Genomic DNA, 23,351 nt, shown 5'->3' on the forward strand with positions numbered 1-23,351 from the left:
AAGTTTGCTGGCAAGGAATTCCATGTGTAAGATAAATGCTTGAAATGTGAAATCTGATATTTTTATTATAGATTTGTCCATAATGTTTACATATTTTGCAAATAGAAATTGTTTAAATTTTTCTAGGAGCTAGCTAGTTTTGTCACCTTTGAAGTAGTCCCCTCCTGAGTTTAGGTACTAACTCCAGCTTTTTTCTGCCATGAACTGAATAATTCTTTTGGAGTGCTGCACTATTCTGCTAGTGAATTTTCCTTAACGGCATCAGTGGATTCAAAATGGTGACATTTGAGAGTGGATTTTAATTTGGGAAACAAAAAGAAGTTTGCTGGAGCTTAGTCTGGTGAATAGGGAAGTTGGGGATCAAGTGACATTGAGTTCTTGGCCAAAAACTATTATCAGCAGTGATGTGTGGGTGGGTACAGTACATTGTCATGATGCTCTTTTCTTCAAGCAGTTGGTCTTTTCTTCCTCATTATTTCACAAAGATATTTCATCACTTTTGGATAGTATTCATGGTGAATGACACCTTCAGAATCAAACAAAACAGTGAGCAAGACCTTCACATTCAATCGAACTTGTCACAACTTTTTGGGTTATGGTGAAGATTTTCCATCCACTATGATGACTGACATTTTGTTTCCACCTTGTATCCATAGGCACTATCTTCATCCTCAGTGATGATGATTTTCATCAGACCTAGCCCATATCAGAAGCTCTTCACTTGCACTCACTGGAAAAAAGAAATTGCAAAATGTAATCAATATCAACATATGTTTATACATATGAACATAACAACAATTGAAGATAGAACAAACTGATTTTGGCAGATAGTACAAATACTTTCTGCTAGAGAACTGTCCAAGTTTTATTCAAATTCGATTATCAGATGGTGTGTAATTTAAAAGTTTATGAACATTCCAGACAGACCTTATATACATAAAATATGAAGTATGCAGTAAGGGTCAAAAGTTCTTGGTCTGAGTGAGAAGTGTCAAATAAATTGAAAGATGTATATTATTTTTCAATAAAGTTTTCTTTTATTGCAATACATTTTTCATAATGTGGAATTAACAAATTTATACAGTCAAAAAATTACTTTGTGTTTGCTCTCAAAATGTTCAAAAACAGCTACCTTGACCTCTTCATTGCTGTTAAACTGTTGTCTGTAAAGATCAAATTTCAATTTTGAAAACAAATAGTAGTCTCTTGGGGCCAGGTTGGGACTGTACAGTGGGTGAGGAAGTTTGCTGAAGCTTCATTCTTTAATGGCATCCTTGACATGAAACACAGTGTGAATGGGTGTATTGTCATGCAGGAGTCACACGCCTTTTGAAAGTTTATCCCTCCTTTTCTCTTTTATTTCATCCTGGAGTTTTACCTTCAGATTGGAATAATATTCAGCATGGTAGAATTTCTCTTCTTGAAGTTGATCAATAAAATTTCATTGTAATCCCAGAAAATCATTGCTATACCCTCCTTTGGAATGCTTTCAGCTTCTTTGGAGGATATTCCTATGTATAGCACAATTCCATCAATTCTCTTTTTGACAAAGGATCATAGTATAAAACTATGGTCTTATCCCTAGTGACAATAGACTGCAGAACTTCTTTGTTCTCTTTGCAGAGCTCCAAAAACTGTTAAGTGCAGTTTGGCCTGCTGTTGTTTTTTGAATCATGGTAGGAATTTTGGTTATCCAATGTGCACTGACCTTATTCATTAACAAATGTTAATGAGGAATTTGAAGAACTTGTTTTTGACCAGTTTAATCTTACAGAAGTTTCTTTTATCTTCAGACACCAATCTTTCATTCTCAACAAATGCAATGCATTCTTCAGTAAATGCTGGGTGTCTGCTGCTTCATCAAGAGATTTCCTTCCAAGTTTAAAAAGTTTTGCCCATTGTTTTAATATTGAATACAATGGAGAAGCATTGCTGTATGAATTATGAAGGCACTTGTGAATTTCTGATGGTNTACTATCAGAGTTACCTCAAGTTCTTCAGTTTGTAATTGAACAATTGTGTTATGTAAGGTCAATTCTATTTAAGTACAGTGGAACCCCGGTTAACGAACATCCTGGTTAATGACCAAATCGGTTAATTTAATTTAATGAACTTTTATTTTGCAAAAATTTTGTCTTGGATAACGAACAATATTCGGATAATGAATGTAACGGTATTTTGTGTGAAATTTTGTTGGTGTTAGGCGTGCGCGAGTTAAGCACTGCTTTTCCGAGTGTTTGTGCTATACTTCTTTTTTCAATTTTGTGATTTTTATATTTAATCAATATGGCATCCAAGAAAGAAAAAAGTCATAATGGCAATAAAAAAAGACAATGCAATATAAACGACAATGCACTAGCGCATCTGAGAAAAATTTTGATTGAAAGAGTAAGACAATCAACTTTAGATCAATTTCTTGTTCCTTACAGAAAGAGTTTGTTTGTTTGTTAAGTTTATGGCAACGCAACTTATGGCAACGCAACACTTGGGTGATTTGCCTAGGGGGAATGCCTTCTGGGAGGTGTTTTTAAGGGAAACTGGTCCCTATTTAGATGTTACAGACTTGGAGAAAACCCAGAAAACTCTACGTGACCAGCCCGTCCGAGTGGGGTGCGAACCCACAAACAAACTCCCCGTGTTCAAGGTACGAAGACCACTTAGTCACTGGTGGGGTTTTTTACCGAAAGAGACTTCGACTCGAAGAATCTTCTGATGAAGTGCTACTCGTTATTTTTTTGGAAGGGATGCCCCTTCTAAGCATTAAGGTTCGTACATCTCCACTTTTCTGCCACCAACTACAGCAAACGAAGATATGTACAGTGCTATTTTATTAAACAAAGTTTACATGTTTGTTGATGTAATGATAGATACTACGTTTTCCGACATTTTCATCAAAGAAAATTACTGTATATTACAAATAAAATCACAAAAATTTTGGAGACTAGAACGGATTAATTGCATTTACATTAATTTCTATGGGAAAAATTACTTCGGTTAACGAACAATTCAGTTAACGAACGGAGTCGCAGAATGGATTAAGTTTGTTAATAGGGTTCCACTGTATTTTATCCTTTCTTCAAGATATGTAGAACACATTTTATCCATTGTATTGTGATTATGTTCTTGTTTATTTTTCCTCAGGCAATTTGCACATTTTGGTTTTCATGTTTTTTTGGTACAGTCTTTAAACAAGTGGTTCTCATTACAATGGCTACATATGTTCTCAGATGCAGGGCAATTTCTCGCTATGTGTCCAAATGACAAACATTGCAGTATTGAAATAAATTCATATGCACTATAGGTTAACTTTCTTTCCTTTAAGAATTCTTTTTCTTATATCAGAAGACACTTCCATCACCTAGGAAACATATTCATCACTTTTTGTTTTAAGGAGAATCTAATTTTAATCTGTTCAGCATATATTTGAAAAGAAATATCTTCAAATAAATGTGTATTCTGTTTATATATATCTTCAATAAGTTCTTCTTCGCTAACAATTGAAGGAACGGACACTATTTTGATTAAAGGCAATCTCTTTTTAGGCATGTTGGATGTTAAACCTGTGACTCTGTCTACAAACTCTTTGAAGTGTGCAGCTTCTTTTTGATAACTTAAATCAACAGCAACTCCACCATTATTTATTTTTCTAACACATTTTATTCCAACTCCAATATTATGAAGCTCTACATTTTGAAGTAAGTTGTTTTTTGTCTGGTCAGATGTTGAATTCTCATTATTGTTGTACACTAAGACTGTATGTGCTAATGCAGGCAGAGCTTTAACAATAATAAACAATATATTACCTTGTTTTAATGCATCTCTATAACTAGGATAAATAGCATTTCTTTCAATTGTGTGTACGTCAGATGGTTGCTTTCCGAAATTATTCACTTTCTGAAGGATATCTTTCAAAATATTAATTGATTCTTTATCCTGGGAACCCCGAATCTCTTTAAGTCTCCGTGGTTGATATAACAGAAAATCTTTGATTCAAGCTTTCAAACAGTCTTTGTTTCTCAAAGACCGCTTTAGTGTGTTCAATCACTCTGTTAAACTGTGTCAAGATATAAGTCAAATGGCATTCCACCCAAGTCTACCCCTAGGGTTACACTGTGAATAATTCTGTATTTCATCAAGAATTCTGTTAGCAGAATCATGAAATAATTTTCTCTCCGATTCCATATTGAACAAAGAAGAAAATGGTCCAGTGAGACAATAAGAAGTTGTCAAAACGGGACATGTGTAATCTTTGGTTCATGAAATGTTAGATTCATCCTGTTTATTCAGTTGAATGTTGGCATTCTCATCCTTTAACAATAGATTGTTATATTTTCTTAGTGTTTTGTTGATGAGAAGGATGACATTCAATCTTTTTTCTGCACGATATTTTCTTAACAATCGTATTAGAGAAATATTTCCGTAAATTAGAGCAAAATCAAGTTCTCGATCTCACACACAACATGGTTCACAAAAATTATTGCAAAAATGCAAAGAACCCTTTGCTTGCACATATTGGAAGACCTAGGTTTTTGAAACAGTGAAAAATAAATAAAAACCTTGTCTTATATGCAAGTAAATATGGTATTCCATGTTGTATGCCTCTTTTGTGAGGAATTATATTACTGTATATATAATTTCTCTGCTTGTGAGAAATTCTCTTGCCTTTTGACTCCCTCAAAATACAAATCATTCTGAAAAATCATATCACTTGTTTTTATGTATTCATCAACCAAGGCTGTCATTTTTCTTCTTAACATATTCTCTGTTCTTTATGCTGAATTCCTAGGAATCTCATACGCTAACTGATTTTCTTTTGCATCTTGCCTAGGTACATACCTCATAGATTACTACTTTTTTTTTTTTCAAAGAAATTGTTTATAAATTTCTCAACAAATATGTGATGAAATATTTTTACAAGTACTTCAAAGTCTTGAATATGTATGTAAATTTTCTGCTATGTAGTTAAGATTAAGATAATACAATAATTAATTATAGTAATACAGTACACACAGTAATTAAGATAAAATTAACTTTAAAAATAGAAGTTCAAATATATCTGCTTGTAAATTATAAAAACTTTGTATGTGAATGGATTATATGATATGATACTAGTCTTCTTGGTATTGAACTTGCTAATTATGATTAGTAATACCAAATTTCTTTTTATACTGCTTGAATTAATAATATAAAAGCCATTGTGTGTGTTTTTGTGAATTCCCTATAACTCCTGTAATTTTTGTCTAATTAAGGAGGAATTTTAGTCATATTCATTTTATGTTTCAACAAAAGTATAGGCTATTCAATTTTTGAAAATATTAGCTATTAGCTTCAAAAAAGGTTTTATTGATTTTAGCTTACAAGAAGACAGCCAGGCGTTTGCCTGTCTGATTTGAATAAAACTTGGTGAGCATGTAGCCCTAAACACAAACAGATCCTTGTCCAAATAATAGGACCCACTTCTCAAGCATTTCCAAAAAATTATTTTCTGAAAATTGAGTGTGTAGCTTATAAATCTTTGGAAGAATCACTTGTAATTAAGATAGCTGAGTGAATATGAAACTAGACATAGGAACGGCTTGATGTAGGTTTGAGCCTTTGCACTTTTAGTTGTTTTTCTTTTAATTTTGTGTAACAAAATGATTTATTATTTTACCCATATCATTAGTATTATTATTACTACTCTTATTTCTCACATTTAAAGCTTATAACACAAGATATTAAAAAACGTGATACCATTTCCTGTTTAGCGAAATGAAATCTCCGTAGATTTAACGCTTGTATGACATTAAATAAAATTTTTATTTCTTCATATTTATTTTCAGATATTTTCACTTCTGATTACATATTATGACAGCACAAGCGAATAAGCTTCAGACATTACTGTGGATGGTCAAAAAAAGACGAGTCTGGTATGAATATAGGGTAGCATAGTTGCAGTGTTTTTTTTAATTTTTAATGTTATAAACAGTTTCCTCGTGCACTCATGTTTGTTACACTTCAAATATAACAATATAATACTATCTGAAAATTAATATGAGGAAGTAAAAATTTTATTTAATGACATACTGGAGTTAAATCTACAGAGACTTCATGTTCACTAAATGGGAGATAACTTCACGTTTTTTAAATCTTTTTATAACCTTTAAACTTGAGGAATAACAATAGTAATAATAATGCTAATGATACAGTACAGTAAATTAATAAAATAAGTTTGTTACACATTTTAAAAAAATCTAAGACTGGAAAGGCTCAAAATTGCAAAGCATCTATACATACACCTAGCATCTTATCCACTTTGTTATATCAGTTATGAGAACTGAACCTTCTAAAGACTTATAAGCTAAATACTCAATTTTCAGGGGTCCATTTTTCAAAAATGCTTGAGAAGTGGGTCCTATTATTTTGATAAGGATCTGTTTGTGTTTAGGGTTATGTGCTTGCCTAGTTTTGTTCGAATCGGAGAGGCAAACATGATGTCATGTTACATTTTTAAGTGTTTCAGTAAATGGCATAATTTTAAATTAAATTAAACATTAAATTAAAAAAAAATAACTACATTGTATTACTTTACAACAATTTAAAAAAAAAATTCCATAGTGACTTTGTAGTCATTCTATTATCCAGTTAGAAGTAAGGATGTAATGAGCCTTAAGCCCCAATCCCGAGATAACTCGAATTAATTTAAAATGTATTATCGCACATCAATTATATTCAAAGACATAACTGATGTGTTTATAGAGTTTGTAGAAATATTAGCTAATCTTCTTGAATTTCTAGAAATCTCCACTCTTCTCATTTCTTAAATCTGTTTTTTCATAGAAAGTAGTCCATATGCTTGATGGAAATTTCTACTAATATGATGATCATCATATAACATCATCTTATATAACATGCAGTTTTTAAAATTCTAAAATGTTTCTAGGTACTTCACTAAACAAGAACTTCGGGAGTTATTTATTCTTGAAAATCCTTATCATTCCACAACTCAAATGCAGTTAGAACAAATGCATGCAAGCCAAAGAGTCACAGATGTAGATTTAGATAGCCATGTTGCATTTCTTCACAGCCTTAAAATATTTGGAATCAGTGACCATGATTTAATGTTTAGTGGAAATTTTTCGAATAAAAGAGATGAAGGACAAATTCCAGAGGATTACATTCAACAAAGAGTAAATTCAATTAGCAATATTTTCTTGTTATCTTTATCAAATTAACTACATTGAAAAATTTTTTAAGGTTGAAAAAGCACAGATGATGCTCCAAATTGAATCTGCACAAACAATGGAAGATATTGAAACTAATAAAATATTTGCCAGGCCCTTTAATGTTTCGCTTAACTCAAGAAAAACAAACAGCATTGGTAAGTCTGTAATTATTTTTATCTTATGCCAAAAATGAACATTTGATGAGGATTACCAAATTTGTTAATTTACTTATTTTATTAAATATTTTTTTTATTTGTAAATCATTAGTTATATTTGGATTGTAGCAATAATGATGCTTTAGTTTACTGCTTTAGATAGATATTAGATATCAACTATCTATTCATGTTTTATATAACTTTTTATAGTAGTTTTCTCAATTAACTTAGCTTACACAGAGCATATCTAGTTATTTGAAATTCTCAATCTATAACTTAAGATAATTTATTATTAATATAAGTTTAAGAAAGAATGATGAAAACCAATCCTCAAGGAATTCCATGTGTAAGATAAATGCTTGAAATGTGAAATCTGATATTTTCATTATAGATTTGTCCACAATGTTTACATATTTTGCAAATAGAAATTGTTTAAATTTTTCTAGGAGCTAGCTAGTTTTGTCACCTTTGAAGTAGTCCCCTCCTGAGTTTAGGTACTAACTCCAGCTTTTTTCTGCCATGAACTGAATAATTCTTTTGGAGTGCTGCACTATTCTGCTAGTGAATTTTCCTTAACGGCATCAGTGGATTCAAAATGGTGACATTTGAGAGTGGATTTTAATTTGGGAAACAAAAAGAAGTTTGCTGGAGCTTAGTCTGGTGAATAGGGAAGTTGGGGATCAAGTGACATTGAGTTCTTGGCCAAAAACTATTATCAGCAGTGATGTGTGGGTGGGTACAGTACATTGTCATGATGCTCTTTTCTTCAAGCAGTTGGTCTTTTCTTCCTCATTATTTCACAAAGATATTTCATCACTTTTGGATAGTATTCATGGTGAATGACACCTTCAGAATCAAACAAAACAGTGAGCAAGACCTTCACATTCAATCAAACTTGTCACAACTTTTTGGGTTATGGTGAAGATTTTCCATCCACTATGATGACTGACATTTTGTTTCCACCTTGTATCCATAGGCACTATCTTCATCCTCAGTGATGATGATTTTCATCAGACCTAGCCCATATCAGAAGCTCTTCACTTGCACTCACTGGAAAAAAGAAATTGCAAAATGTAATCAATATCAACATATGTTTATACATATGAACATAACAACAATTGAAGATAGAACAAACTGATTTTGGCAGATAGTACAAATACTTTCTGCTAGAGAACTGTCCAAGTTTTATTCAAATTCGATTATCAGATGGTGTGTAATTTAAAAGTTTATGAACATTCCAGACAGACCTTATATACATAAAATATGAAGTATGCAGTAAGGGTCAAAAGTTCTTGGTCTGAGTGAGAAGTGTCAAATAAATTGAAAGATGTATATTATTTTTGAATAAAGTTTTCTTTTATTGCAATACATTTTTCATAATGTGGAATTAACAAATTTATACAGTCAAAAAATTACTTTGTGTTTGCTCTCAAAATGTTCAAAAACAGCTACTTTGACCTCTTCATTGCTGTTAAACTGTTGTCTGTGAAGATCAAATTTCAATTTTGAAAACAAATAGTAGTCTCTTGGGGCCAGGTTGGGACTGTACAGTGGGTGAGGAAGTTTGCTGAAGCTTCATTCTTTAATGGCATCCTTGACATGAAACACAGTGTGAATGGGTGTATTGTCATGCAGGAGTCACACGCCTTTTGAAAGTTTATCCCTTCTTTTTTCTTTTATTTCATCCTGGAGTTTTACCTTCAGATTGGAATAATATTCAGCATGGTAGAATTTCTCTTCTTGAAGTTGATCAATAAAATTTCATTGTAATCCCAGAAAATCATTGCTATACCCTCCTTTGGAATGCTTTCAGCTTCTTTGGAGGATATTCCTATGTATAGCACAATTCCATCAATTCTCTTTTTGACAAAGGATCATAGTATAGAACTATGGTCTTATCCCTAGTGACAATAGACTGCAGAACTTCTTTGTTCTCTTTGCAGAGCTCCAAAAACTGTTAAGTGCAGTTTGGCCTGCTGTTGTTTTTTGAATCATGGTAGGAATTTTGGTTATCCAATGTGCACTGACCTTATTCATTAACAAATGTTAATGAGGAATTTGAAGAACTGTTGTTTTTGACCAGTTTAATCTTACAGAAGTTTCTTTTATCTTCAGACATCAATCTTTCATTCTCAACAAATGCAATGCATTCTTCAGTAAATGCTGGGTGTCTGCTGCTTCATCAAGAGATTTCCTTCCAAGTTTAAAAAGTTTTGCCCATTGTTTTACTATTGAATACAATGGAGAAGCATTGCTGTATGAATTATGAAGGCACTTGTGAACTTCTGATGGTGTTCAATCTTCTTTTGTGAAGAACTTTATCACTGCACAATTATCTAGATTATCTAGCGTAAAGGTGATGAAGACCCAGGACTACTCATAGATATTGCCTGGGTGTGAAAGGAAGAAGGAAAAAGGATTTTAGGGAAGAGATGAAGGTGAAGTAATAAAGCGAGATAGGAAAGGGGATGAAAGGGAAGTATCATGAGTGCCCTGCTTCTTTTATTGAAACATAAATCAAAACATACAAAATGGCACCTGGGCGATAAAAATACAAAATTTCAATTACAGTAGAGCGTCGATTATCAAAATCAATTGGGGACGGGGGTTTTTTCGGAAAATCGATATTTCGGATAACCAATTATGTACGAAAAAATATATTAACCTATCCCATGTTGAAATTTTTCTCCGTTGCGTGTCGCTTCGCGTTGAATTTTCGTCGATGTTAAGTCTAACTAAGACTATTGTATCGTTAAAAATAATTTATTTATTTTGTACAAACAAAATAAATAAATTATTTATTTATTTATTTTGTTGAAGTATGCAGTAAGGTTCAAAAGTTCTTGGTCTGAGTGAGAAGTTCAATTTTTTCAATTTATTTATTTTGTACAAACAAAATAAATAAATTGAAAAATATAAAAACTATACTTCAGAAGTTAATTTAATATCAAAAACGTAAAATATTTGAGTAGCCCAAGAAATAACCAAAGATTGCAGCGCCACAGCACTGGTGAAAATTTAAATTTGCCGACTGGAATTCTTTCGGATAATCGACGCTCTACTGTATTTATAATTATTTACATTGAAGATGTTTACACTGCTGACAGTTTGTTACCCAAAACATGGGCAATGCTTTTGATCCTTGAAACTATGTACAATTTAATGTAAGAGATGCCCAGTAACCAATACAACTAGAAGTAATGAAATTGCAATTCTATTGATGTTTAAGGTAATTATTAAATGTAATTAACAAAACCACAGTATTTAAATACAATATATCTATTCTGAGTATACATTATATTGTCGCGCCGGCTTCAGAGGAGACTAGCATCATGGTGCAGAGATTGGCGGAACAAAAAAGAAGGATTAAAAAAAAAAAGAAGAACAATTCGGAAAAAAAAGAACACTGGAGAAGTCTTTCTTTTAACGAGAGATATAAAGTTTTTGTTGTTAGTGTATCTAGAAAGCGTCAGTTTCGGTAAACTGTATTTTGAATTTATATCCCAAGCCCCACAGCTACTAACAATATTAAAAGCTAATACATAATGTCCGTACGTTTTGTTACTTTAACAATGACAATATAAAAACTTATTCTCTGGTCAATGACTTTTGACCTGAAATACATAACAATTAATAGTGTATTTGTTGCTTTACTTATAAATACTATAAACATAGAAGAAACTGCCGATATCACTTGAGTAGTTCTGCAGTAGTTGACTAATTCACCAAGTGAAGAACACATCGTTTCTGCATGTCATCACTACTTGAATTGTCAATGATGATAACTTGGAGCAAAGTCCGAGACCTTTTCTTATGATCTCCTTCTGTCGATGCAAGTTATCTCTATTGAACTCTGCTGTTCTTCTTTTCAATGTTGAGGATGCTGTTCCTTTGAAACTGATGCAGAATTAATGTACTAAATTTTTGTAATCCATACACTATCACAATGTTTCACAAATTTTCAAAACACTTTTTTCTTTTTTCTAACCTCATGGATAAAGACCTCATGGATAACCTCATGGATTTGAAAATTATTACATAATTTTCAAACACATTCTTTTGGCGATGATGCTAATGCACAATTATGTTGTTCTGAAGTTAGTCTCTAGTGGTTTGGTTCTAGTGATAAATGTTTGTAGTTCATGATAGAGATCACTATTGTTCACAAAATGATGTGGCTGACATGGCCAATTAAGACCATGTTGAATAGTATTTTGAATGAGAGAGCTATGCTCCCTGTCAAAAAGGTTGCAGCTGAATATGAGGTGATTGATGTCTTGAAGAGATGTACAGTACCATCACAATCACAAAGTTCATTGTCTCTTAATCCAAATCTATATAGGTACTGTTTGAGATTTCCATGACCTGTTAAAGTCTGTGACATTATGTTGTTAATATTCAGATGCTACATTTTGAGACAATGTTGAATGTTTGGTATGAAACCATATGTTACTCTCCCCGTGTCTCCTTTCTCCCATTCCATTTGCCATAATTGGATGATGGTTTCTTGAAGCAAGTTTTTTATATTATTTTCTGTGAGTTCAGTATATATGATGTTATGTTCACTATTGGCAAATTGCTTCGCCAGTCTATCAGCTGCCTGATTTCCTTGGATTCCACAATATCCTTTCATCCAAGCGAAACTCACCTTAAAGCTGTGCAAATTAGTCAATTTGTCCTGAATAAGATTTGTCGTGTAGCATTTTGAATTTTCACTATTTATCCTGTGTAATGCCATTTGGCTATCGGTGCATATTCTCAAATGTCCTCTGTAATTTTTAAGAGTGTAGATATAGGAGATGGCTTGATAGATGGCATATATTTCACCTTCTGGCACCGTGGTGTAGCTAACCAGTTTAAAACCAGCTTCGTGTCTGTACTGTGAGTTGCCGTGTATAAAATGGATGAATGCTGTTCCTACATTATTATTGTTTTTAGAGCCATCCTTAAATACGAGATGTTTAGGAATTGGCTCTGCGTTAACCTCTGTTATCTCCACTTTGTTATTACTTGCTGGATGAGTATAAGTATTAGTCTTCTTTGTTACGCCTTCTTCCTGCACAAAGTTTTTGAGAAAAGTGTAGTCTAGGTTAGGGAGAATTCCTATCTCTGCATATTTCTTTAGTTTATTGTTGCCGTCGTCAGTAATGAGTATATTTTTAAGTGTCCATGTCCATGTTAATTTCTTGGCTTTCAAGTGTAGTGGAGCACATCCTGCAAGTACCTGTAGTGTGGCGTTTGACGTTGTCCGGTACGCTCTACACAGTCTAATAAGCAAAGGTCTTTGTATTGAGTTTAATTTGCATTTGATGTTGATCTTATCAATTTTCTCACCCCAGATACAGGATAGCCGGTTCTATGCAGGCTTTGTTTAACATTTCAATAACCTTTTGATTTAGGCCCCATTCTTTATGGGCAATGCTGAGCATGGTATTCATTATTTTGCAAACTTTTCCTGCCATATACAGTAGATCCCCCTATAAAACCGTTTCCTATAGTTATGATTCCTATAAAAATTGTGGCAGTATCCGTAAACAACGGTAAAAATAACTCCTATAATACGTAAAACGTCATCGGGCANTTAACTCAAGAAAAACAAACAGCATTGGTAAGTCTGTAATTATTTTTATCTTATGCCAAAAATGAACATTTGATGAGGATTACCAAATTTGTTAATTTACTTATTTTATTAAATATTTTGTTTTTATTTGTAAATCATTAGTTATATTTGGATTGTAGCAATAATGCTGCTTTAGTTTACTGCTTTAGATAGATATTAGATATCAACTATCTATTCATGTTTTATATAACTTTTTATAGTAGTTTTCTCAATTAACTTAGCTTACACAGAGCATATCTAGTTATTTGAAATTTTCAATCTATAACTTCAGATAATTTATTATTAATATAAGTTCAAGAAAGAATGATGAAAACCAATCCTCAAGGAATTCCATGTGTAAGATAAATGCTTGAAATCTGATATTTTTATTATAGATTTGTCCACAATGTTTGCATATTTTGCAAATAGAAATTGTTTAAATTTTTCTAGGAGCTAGCTAGTTTTGTCACCTTTGAAGTAGTCCCCTCCTGAGTTTAGGCACTAACTCCAGCTTTTTTCTGCCATGAACTGAATAATTCTTTTGGAGTGCTGCACTATTCTGCTAGTGAATTTTCCTTAACGGCATCAGTGGATTCAAAATGGTGACATTTGAGAGTGGATTTTAATTTGGGAAACAAAAAGAAGTTTGCTGGAGCTTAGTCTGGTGAATAGGGAAGTTGGGGATCAAGTGACATTGAGTTCTTGGCCAAAAACTATTATCAGCAGTGATGTGTGGGTGGGTACAGTACATTGTCATGATGCTCTTTTCTTCAAGCAGTTGGTCTTTTCTTCCTCATTATTTCACAAAGATATTTCATCACTTTTGGATAGTATTCATGGTGAATGACACCTTCAGAATCAAACAAAACAGTGAGCAAGACCTTCACATTCAATCAAACTTGTCACAACTTTTTGGGTTATGGTGAAGATTTTCCATCCACTATGATGACTGACATTTTGTTTCCACCTTGTATCCATAGGCACTATCTTCATCCTCAGTGATGATGATTTTCATCAGACCTAGCCCATATCAGAAGCTCTTCACTTGCACTCACTGGAAAAAAGAAATTGCAAAATGCAATCAATATCAACATATGTTTATACATATGAACATAACAACAATTGAAGATAGAACAAACTGATTTTGGCAGATAGTACAAATACTTTCTGCTAGAGAACTGTCCAAGTTTTATTCAAATTCGATTATCAGATGGTGTGTAATTTAAAAGTTTATGAACATTCCAGACAGACCTTATATACATAAAATATGAAGTATGCAGTAAGGGTCAAAAGTTCTTGGTCTGAGTGAGAAGTGTCAAATAAATTGAAAGATGTATATTATTTTTCAATAAAGTTTTCTTTTATTGCAATACATTTTTCATAATGTGGAATTAACAAATTTATACAGTCAAAAAATTACTTTGTGTTTGCTCTCAAAATGTTCAAAAACAGCTACTTTGACCTCTTCATTGCTGTTAAACTGTTGTCTGTGAAGATCAAATTTCAATTTTGAAAACAAATAGTAGTCTCTTGGGGCCAGGTTGGGACTGTACAGTGGGTGAGGAAGTTTGCTGAAGCTTCATTCTTTAATGGCATCCTTGACATGAAACACAGTGTGAATGGGTGTATTGTCATGCAGGAGTCACACGCCTNTTAATTTTCATTGACATTTTTTATTTTTCCATTTATGTGTATTTTAAAAGCTTTTTGCAGTTGTTTTCCCTTAAAAATAAAAAAAACATTTAACTATCCAGCATAATTCTTTAATAACATAAAAATGTTTTCAAACGCATTGAGCGTTCATCATCAGTTATTTCTCTAATTCGAAATGGGAAATTCGAAAAATTACACAATCGAACTTCAAATAAACGGTTATGTAAAAAATTTTGTTTTCCCTTTGTAAGTACCATACTTTTGCATTTGTCGTAATTTATTTCAAGTTTATTCAGTGTTCCCCATTCATATATTTTACTAAGTATCCCATTGGCCTCCTCCTGCAACCTTTCACCGTTTTTATGTGACATCATTAGGATCGTATCATCGGCGTAGCTTTGTATCAGCCAGTTTTCTTCATTATTGTTGTTCATTTTGAGCAGATCAATACATACAGTATTCCACAATCCTGGGCCCAATCTCGACCCTTGCGGGCATCCTCTATTTATGGGGCAAATGATGTTGTCTCTATGGTGGTAGACCCCAGTAGTTCTTTCTGATAGGTAGTTATTAAGGACTGCAAAAAGATTTTTAGGGCATCTGGCCTGTTTTAGTTGACAAAAGAGTGCTGGCCACCAAAGTGTATTAAATGCATTCTTATAGTCGATGGCCACAATTAGGGCATGTTCTTGTTGATTCCAAGCATTTTTGACAAAGTTAATGAGCTTATATATCGTATGATAAGTTGAACGTCCTTTAGTAAATCCATATTGATTTTCACTCATCCAGTTATTATTGTATAGGTGGAAAGTTACTCTGTCTATTATCAAACCATCAAGTACCTTACCTGGTATTGACAATAGACTTATTGGTCTATAATCTTTCATTTTAAAGTCTCCATTCAAACCTGACTTTGGGATAAATTTAATATCCGCCTGTTTCCATATTTTTGGAAAAATCCCTGTTTTAAGACATTTGTTATACGTGTATGAGAATGCCATTGGAACTGCACAAAATGTATGCTTTAGCATTTCTGGTGTAATTCCATCCGGTCCAGGCGCTTTTTTATACTTAATCGAAGTTATGGCTCTTAATTTCCACAAATGTAAATGGTCTGTCATTTTCCGTTTCCGGAGGACTGTAGGTATTAAATCTAATCATTTCTTGTGTGTTGTTATCTTCTTCCTCTCTGTCGCTGAGAAAGTGTGTGTCCATTAAGTAGTTGACAGTTTCTGCATATCCATTTGTATATGTTCCGTCAGTTTTCAAAATGTTTGCTGGGATTTCACTTCTTGTCTTTTTCCTACAAACCATGTAGTATGGCTCACTCCATACATTTTGTTTACTGCTTTGAGTACAAAATTGTTGCCACGCCTGACTCCTAGTTCTATTTATTTTTGTTTTGTAGTCATTAAAACATCTAAGATATTCATTTCTTCTTTCATTCCGGATCTATTTCTGAATGATATTTTTTTTTTGTAATTTACGTGTTTTCTGTCTTAAAATGAAGAGCTGGTGTTCCACCAGTGTGCGTTTTTAGTTTTAACTTGCGTATAAGTCGTAGAGTGATTATAAGCTTGCATGATACAACTGTTGAGATGTTCAGCTAACATGTCAATATCTGTTATGTTATTTATTTGCTGTGTGGCCCATAAGTTGCTGAAGTAGTTTTTAAAAGTACAGTAGAGCATCGATTATCCGACCCTCGATCAACTGTCACATCGGTTAACCGACCGCTTCTAGTCGGCAAATTCAAATGTCTGCTAGTGATGTGGCGCTACAATATTTGGCTATGTCTTGGCTACTTTAATATTATTTTCACGTGTTTTAGCTGGCAACACTGGCTCGACCATGAAAGGGAGCCAGTATTTAAACGAGGCTTAATTTTCTAATTTTTAATGATACAATAGCGACGATTATTATTTTAAAAAAATTTTTGTTAGGCTTAACATCGATGAAAATTCAACACGAAGTAGGTTAATACTAATATACTAATTACATGGGATATACTAATATACTATACTAATAATGTATTTTTTCATATTTTTAGGTTATCTGTTTTTTCAGTTATCTGACTAACCCCAGTCCCCAATTGAGTCGGATAATCGATGCTCTACTGTATTCCATTCTGTATGTTTGTTGATGTTGTTATCAGTATGTTGTGCAGGAGTATTTGTAAGGTTCCATATGATGTATCTGTGGTCACTTGCCCTTTTCTGTCCTTTTCATCCCTACCTCTATCTGAGGCCACTTCAGCCTTTTTCTGTGTAGATCTCTCTTGGAACAAGTCCCCCATTAAGCATGTATCATAAATAATGCCAATGTAATGAATAGACAATATAACACAATTGTACTATACTAATTTAAATTATTAGAATATTAACTATCCTAATAAAATCCAACCAAATTCAAATCAAGATAATGAGATCGCAGCAATGCGCGACGGGTAAGCTAGTATTGTATATAATATAATACTGTATTATATATATGTTACTGGCCAAACCCGATTTCAGACCAAATGGGTTTATCCTACGAGTGTCAGGATATACTAGTTTAGCCCAGGACAATCTAGTTTGGCCTAAATACTTTAGGCTTAACTAGTTTGACCTAGGCCAAACAGATTTATTCATTGCAAGTGATAAAATAAAACACATTAGAACGTATTAACGCAGGGATTTCCCTCTCGCGCCCCTTTCTATCATGCTTTCGCTATCTATTTGTGTTTTTTGTGAACTATATAGGGCACTGCATTTTACAAAATGGCTACTTTATCTGGGTCATTTGTAACTAGTAATGTAAAATTAATCATATATTACTGTCCAATATAATGATATATATCATAAAAACAGCACACCTCTGAACCTTAAAAGTACAATTCCAGGATATTTTAATGCAAACACAAACATTTTCGATCTACACAGGAGATCTTCCTGAGGTTAAAGCGTTCTCAAATAGAATGCGGAAATGGAACATTCTTAAGATTATTTGAAAAATGTATAAACGAGAATTTAAAAAAAANCATTGAATAAAATTACTTACCTAACATCAGTACCAGCAACAGCTAAAAATGTTCCACTCTGATCAAAACTTAAATTTTTAACCTAAAAATTAATTTTTATATATGAAAATTGTTACTTTTCGAGAATAAAAAGCAGATTAAAGTTTCAACTCTACCTCATAATTTTGTACATTTTTATGCCTTGTGTCTGAAGTTTTTAGTTTTTTTTCTTTCCTTCTTTGCTTTCATAATAAATTTTAAAAAATCTATAATCTTTATTAACTTAACTTGGATAAGTCAGCTTTGTTAGGTGGTAAAGGTGAATTTAAACATTTTGGGGAAAAAACTTTATTGACAATTAACTCAACAATGATTACAGTTCAGTCTTGTAGGTATCAATCACATCCCACCACTTTTGTTGCAAATTTTCGGTCTCGTGAGCATAGCACAACTGGGATTTTTCTTTGAAAAAAGATCTTGATCATACGGTATTGTCGTTGAACTATGTATTGCCAATATGTTTCTGCAGGGGCAAAATAGATGGTAGTCAGTAGCCAAGTCTGGACCATAAGGTGGACAAGGCAGAACCTCCCACTAGGGTTGCCACCTCAGAACTTAGTCTCGCCCGGAGACGATGATTTAAGAAACAAAAAAAACCCATATGCATACATATACAGTTTTTTTATTTATATAAATCCCATAAAAAACAATTAAGTGTTAATCGTGCATCATTAAAGGTTGATTAAAATCGCGATAAAATTTTTTCGCGCGGGTAAAAATTTTTGAATTAAAAAACATAAAATATATATATCAAATATCAAATCAAATATCAAATATATGATATATATTTCATATTTGATTAAAATATATATATATATATATATATATAGATATTATAAAAATGGACATTNTTTTTGAGGGTCCAACAGACCGTTTGTTATGTAATGCTATTTAACCTGCTCAAGTCTAACTCTAACTATATACTATAACTTACCATTAATCAACCAACATGAACACTGATTATCAAACTATCAGCTATGTACGCTATATCATTTCACTCTCAATAGACATCTCTTGACAGAACAGTCACAAGAAAGAGTACATCCACATAGCATGCAGCAGCACTGCGCCTATGCCAGTTATAGACGTTATGTCTTTAAGCCAACGACTACCACACTAGTAATTCGGTACACGAGGGAAGAAATATATGCGACGGTTTGCATGTAATTTTGTACATATTCATTTCAATTTGCACAACCCGGAGAAATATTAATTAACCCCGGAGCCCGGAGATAACTCACTTAATCCCGGAGTCTCCGGGTCAAACCCGGACAGGTGCCAACCCTACCTCCCACTCCAGATTGATTAGCTTCTTTACAGTCATCTTTGCTTTATGTGCTGGCACATTGTCACAGTGGATTCAAACTTTATTGATTTTTAGATGAAATTCTTTGATCTCGATGTTGAAATGATCCGAGTTCTTTCGTGACAATGATGTCGGTTGGAAGCAGTTCCACAAACACAGATCATCGCCTTCAGCACCATTGGCCTTTTGACATTTGCAGTAGTCGATCGACCTTTGTTCACCCACTAACATTAACAAATACTTTGCAGATGAGTCTCGAGCCTTGGTTGTGTTGTGGCCACTTTTGAAGCAATAGACAAATAGCGCACGCAAATGTGTTCTTTCCAAAGTTTTGTATTGTCGCGCATTGCTTCCCAATAAAATAAGTGACAAAATGTCTTTTGGTTACTGTACTTAAATACCCACATCGAACATTCTAGATATCTAGAACATTTTTCCCAGTTGTTTCTAGAAACAAGTCAAAATGTCATAATTTCACTTTTACAACCCGATAAAATATTACAACAAAGTTCAGTGTTTTATAATATGAATAGCTAAAAACATTTCTTCTAATTTTTGTAGTTTGAAAAAATCCATATATGTTCCGGACAGTGACAACAGCAAAAGCATTTCTCCCAGGTGTGACTTAAGCACAGAGTTGTTCATACCGGAGAGTGACGGAGATGACGATGATCTGGTCTGCACCCACATCGAATACAGAAACAAATCTCTTGATAGTTCCGAACTCGACCCCCTAAGAGAGGTCCAACATCGACGCGATGCAAACTCGGATCGGTTGCAGTCTGTGCCCGAAGTCACACGGAAGAATCGTTCAGCCGACAGATCGCAAGTGTCAAGCAAGGCACACAGCACCGTATACATCTCTAGCGACAGCGAAGACGGCGACGATGCCAGATCCATCGATCGCTCTACTAATTTTGCGACATCGCAGCACAACTTTGTGATAATCGAAGACGACTGTCACATGGACAAACACAACGCATTAACTCAAATCGGAAGCGAAAATCTATCTGTGGTTCCTAATCGAAATTTATGTCAGAGTTCTGTTGATTTAAAATCTCTGGCAAAGTTTGTGGAAGACGAAACTATGGAATTTAGTAGGGACAATTCAGAAATTTCAATTGTGGACAAAGAAAATCGATTGTTAACGGATAAAAACGGGACGGAAACTATGTCGTTTGTTAAGCGAATAACACCGCTCAGAGTATCCAAATCATCCGATTATGGGGCGAACAGTCCCTTTCAGAAAGCCCTGAAAGCTTCGTTGGAACGATATCCGGCTACTTCCAGTCCCTTGGGATCTGCAGGGAAGTCCATCAAGCCGGTTTCGATGTTGTTGGACGATAAAAGTTACGACAAAATAACCAATGTCTCCATCATATCTTCGGAGGACGAAGAATCGACGGAAAACCTGTCTGCAATGAATAAATACGAAAGTTCTTCAGAGGAAAGTGCCATTATTAGTGCATGCAAGAAGAAGAAAATTATCATTTCAGATAGCGAGTGAATTTTGATACTGTATTTATAAATTTTTTTTATAAAATTATTTTTTCATTGTATAATTTTATAGCCATGCCAATTTCTTAGATAATAAAAGAATTTATGCTTTTTGTCAATTTACTAATTATTTATTTAAAAGGATGATCAAAAATATTTTCTTTTGCTTTGTTTGTTTAGTTATGGCAATGCAACACTTGGGCAATCTGCCTAGGGAGGTGTCTTCCGGGAGGTCTTTTTAAGGGAAACTGGTCCATATTTATGCGTTACTGACGTGGAGAAAACCCAGAAAACTCCATGTGGCCAGCCCGTCCGAGCGAAGTATGAACCTATGACTGAACCTGTGTTCGGGGTGAAGACCACTTGGCCACTGGTGGGCCTTTTTCTTTTGCACTTATGCCATTGTGCAGATAATTGCTAGAACACAAAATCTTTGACTAACTTGTCACTCCCCGGTGATGTCTAATCAGTAACCAGTTTAATATTAACTTTATCCAGTTTGATGTTGCATTAATACGCGAAATCCCGACGGCGACCGAGGAATCTCCAAAAAGCAAAATAAATCAAAATCTTAGGAATTTGATTCATTTCATTGAATGGACGAAATAGATATTAATCGACTTATTCAAACGAATTTCGTTCAAATTTCGGGTATCATCAAGCCTCGAGATGTAGAATTTAACATTGTCTTTTACCTCTCCACTGTAGACATTCTGCACCATGTAAGTGCAGAAGACAATTTATTTATCAAATTCTGAACACAAGAAAATGATTGAAGCAAAATTTGAAGAAAAAATTATAAATTAATTCATTAAAATAATAAAATTGATTTTTTATTTTTATTCTTACGAAATTCGAATGTTGTTGACGTGTCTTTTAATGTTTGTTTGAAATTTGTCACACGTGACAATTTGCAGTTTGATTGTGCTTTTGTTGAGCTCTGATTGCGTTGATTGTTTCGCTGTTTGCTAAAGATTTTTTAGGTAATAGTTAATATTCATCCTAGACGTAAGATTTTATTTAATATTTGCAGAAGAATCATTGCCAGAAGACATCTCGGCCCATTGATGGGCGATTCGAATCTTTTAAATTTAAATACGGAACTACGGTAAGCATTTTGCTTTTCTCGTCAATGTAATTTAAGCTTTTGTTTTCACTCGACTAATTGCAAATTTTCTTTTTTACAGAATGATGATGTTGGAGTGGTTCCGCAGGAGGTTCTGATGGAAGAAGGCGATGGTGCCGGAGGGTGTTCCTCTGACGGCACGGAACGAGTCTGTTAGATTCTGACCACGCCGGGAGAGACATTGGAACACTGGAGGCTCAAGCGAGAGGCAGCGGGTGAAGACCTTCGAGTGCATGTGGCGTGGCACTCTTCCGAAATCGAGATTATGTGATGCTACACTATGGGTCTGTCACACTTGGCCAAGGTCTTTGGGGATAATCAGGCCACAGACCTTGTTGTGGAGAATGTAGGGAGTGACAGCTCATTTGAGTTATCACTTCCTGTTTTCTCACATTTTACCTCTTCGTCTGCCGCTGCCTTGCGGAAGTCAGAATGGGGAGGAATCTGAGGAGAGAGCTGCCGAAGTCTTGGGACCGTGGTTTTGTTGCTGTGGACAGCTGCGGTTTGAAGAGGACAAAGCGGCCGTTCATCATACAAGTGAATATTTCCCGAAATCTTCGATGGTAAGAACACTTTCATTTTTTTACACATCTTATTCTCTTATCGTAATTTACTGTTTTCAGATGGATTGAAATCCTCCAATCAGCGCTCAGTAGCGCTATCGGACGTGCGCTGGTCGTACAATGTTTTCTAGCCAATCCGCTGTCAAACTCAAACACTACTGACATTACCTGATCTGCGTTTCCATGATGACAGCCTGTTTTTGAACAAGCAACTTGTTCAAAAACAGGAAAAGTGCAGAAAATCGTACATCCAGACAATTTATCCTGACACCTCCACGGCTGAGAATCAAACTGAGCTTACTTAAGCCTGTTTGATTCCTAACCAACACCAAATAATCTTACAAAAAAAATTGTCCGATAGAATCAGACTGACAGATACGCATCTATTATTTTAAGAATTTCATTAAGCAATACAGCTCTCCCTTGATAGTCCGACATCTTTTAATCCGCATGCTCAGTAGTCCGACGCAGCTCCTGTCAAGGTACCTGTCCCAGTTACGTGTCTGCTTGCACAGAAGCATGTTGCGACGTGAATCTCCCCATCCAATTCTTACACGACGACACACATTTCTTGTGTTTTCTGTGAGCAGTTCTGTTTGAACAGTTGGAGTAGGGAATATTGTAAGCTACTGCTAGCAAAACAATGCAAAATATGTAATTATTTTCGGTAATCCAGACACTTTTTGGTCCCATACCTGTCGGACTATTAAGGGAGAGTTGTATTTAAATACATAATTATGGAAGAATAATTAATGACTGAAAGTTTGATTTGATATAATTTTCTCCACTTGAATATAAACCTTAACGTTTGCCAAAAAGAGTAACACTGGGGATTTAGAAGGTTTATATTCAAGTGGAGAAAATTATATTACCTCCAGTGGTAGATAGGAAGTTCATTTGATTTGATATGTTTAACTTTTTGAATAAAATTCTATTAAAAATATTCAAATTGTTTAATATCAAATAAGATTACTTTTTAAAGAATAAAACAATTAAATTATAAGAAAGAGATTTTATTTTTTAATAAATGGATTTATTATAAATTTCACAAAAACTTGCATAATGACGACGTTACATAACAGAAAGGTGTATTAATTCATGTGAACATTTTGGCTGTGACGACGCAGTCTAACCTAGTTTTTTATGTTCATTAGAACATAAAAAACTAGGTTATACATAAAAAAACTAA

At 33.9% G+C, this 23,351-nt stretch overlaps 2 protein-coding genes across 2 annotated transcripts in view; one reads left to right on the top strand and one right to left on the bottom strand.

Moving 5' to 3' along the window:
- The window catches only part of LOC111614381 (DNA excision repair protein ERCC-6-like), a 22,243-nt gene extending 13,856 nt beyond the window's left edge, over positions 1–8,387 (top strand). Inside the window, exons 3-5 of the mRNA XM_023355752.1 lie at positions 6,923–7,169; positions 7,237–7,360; positions 7,642–8,387. Coding sequence (XP_023211520.1) covers positions 6,923–7,169; positions 7,237–7,360; positions 7,642–7,661 — 391 coding nt within the window. The 3' untranslated portion in view covers positions 7,662–8,387. The remainder of the gene's footprint in view (positions 1–6,922; positions 7,170–7,236; positions 7,361–7,641) is intronic.
- Positions 8,388–11,765: 3,378 nt separating this feature from the next.
- Positions 11,766–18,994, bottom strand: LOC111614382. Its single transcript, XM_023355753.1, has 3 exons — positions 18,959–18,994; positions 17,652–17,713; positions 11,766–12,627 (listed from the first exon to the last, which is right to left on the bottom strand). The coding sequence occupies exons 1-3, from the start codon at positions 18,992–18,994 to the stop codon at positions 11,766–11,768; spliced, it is 960 nt and encodes a 319-aa protein (XP_023211521.1).
- Positions 18,995–23,351: the final 4,357 nt, after the last annotated feature.

Source organism: Centruroides sculpturatus, unplaced genomic scaffold (assembly GCF_000671375.1).
Source record: "Centruroides sculpturatus isolate CEXI.00-Female unplaced genomic scaffold, Cexi_2.0 scaffold2002, whole genome shotgun sequence".
Lineage (NCBI taxonomy): Eukaryota > Metazoa > Arthropoda > Arachnida > Scorpiones > Buthidae > Centruroides > Centruroides sculpturatus.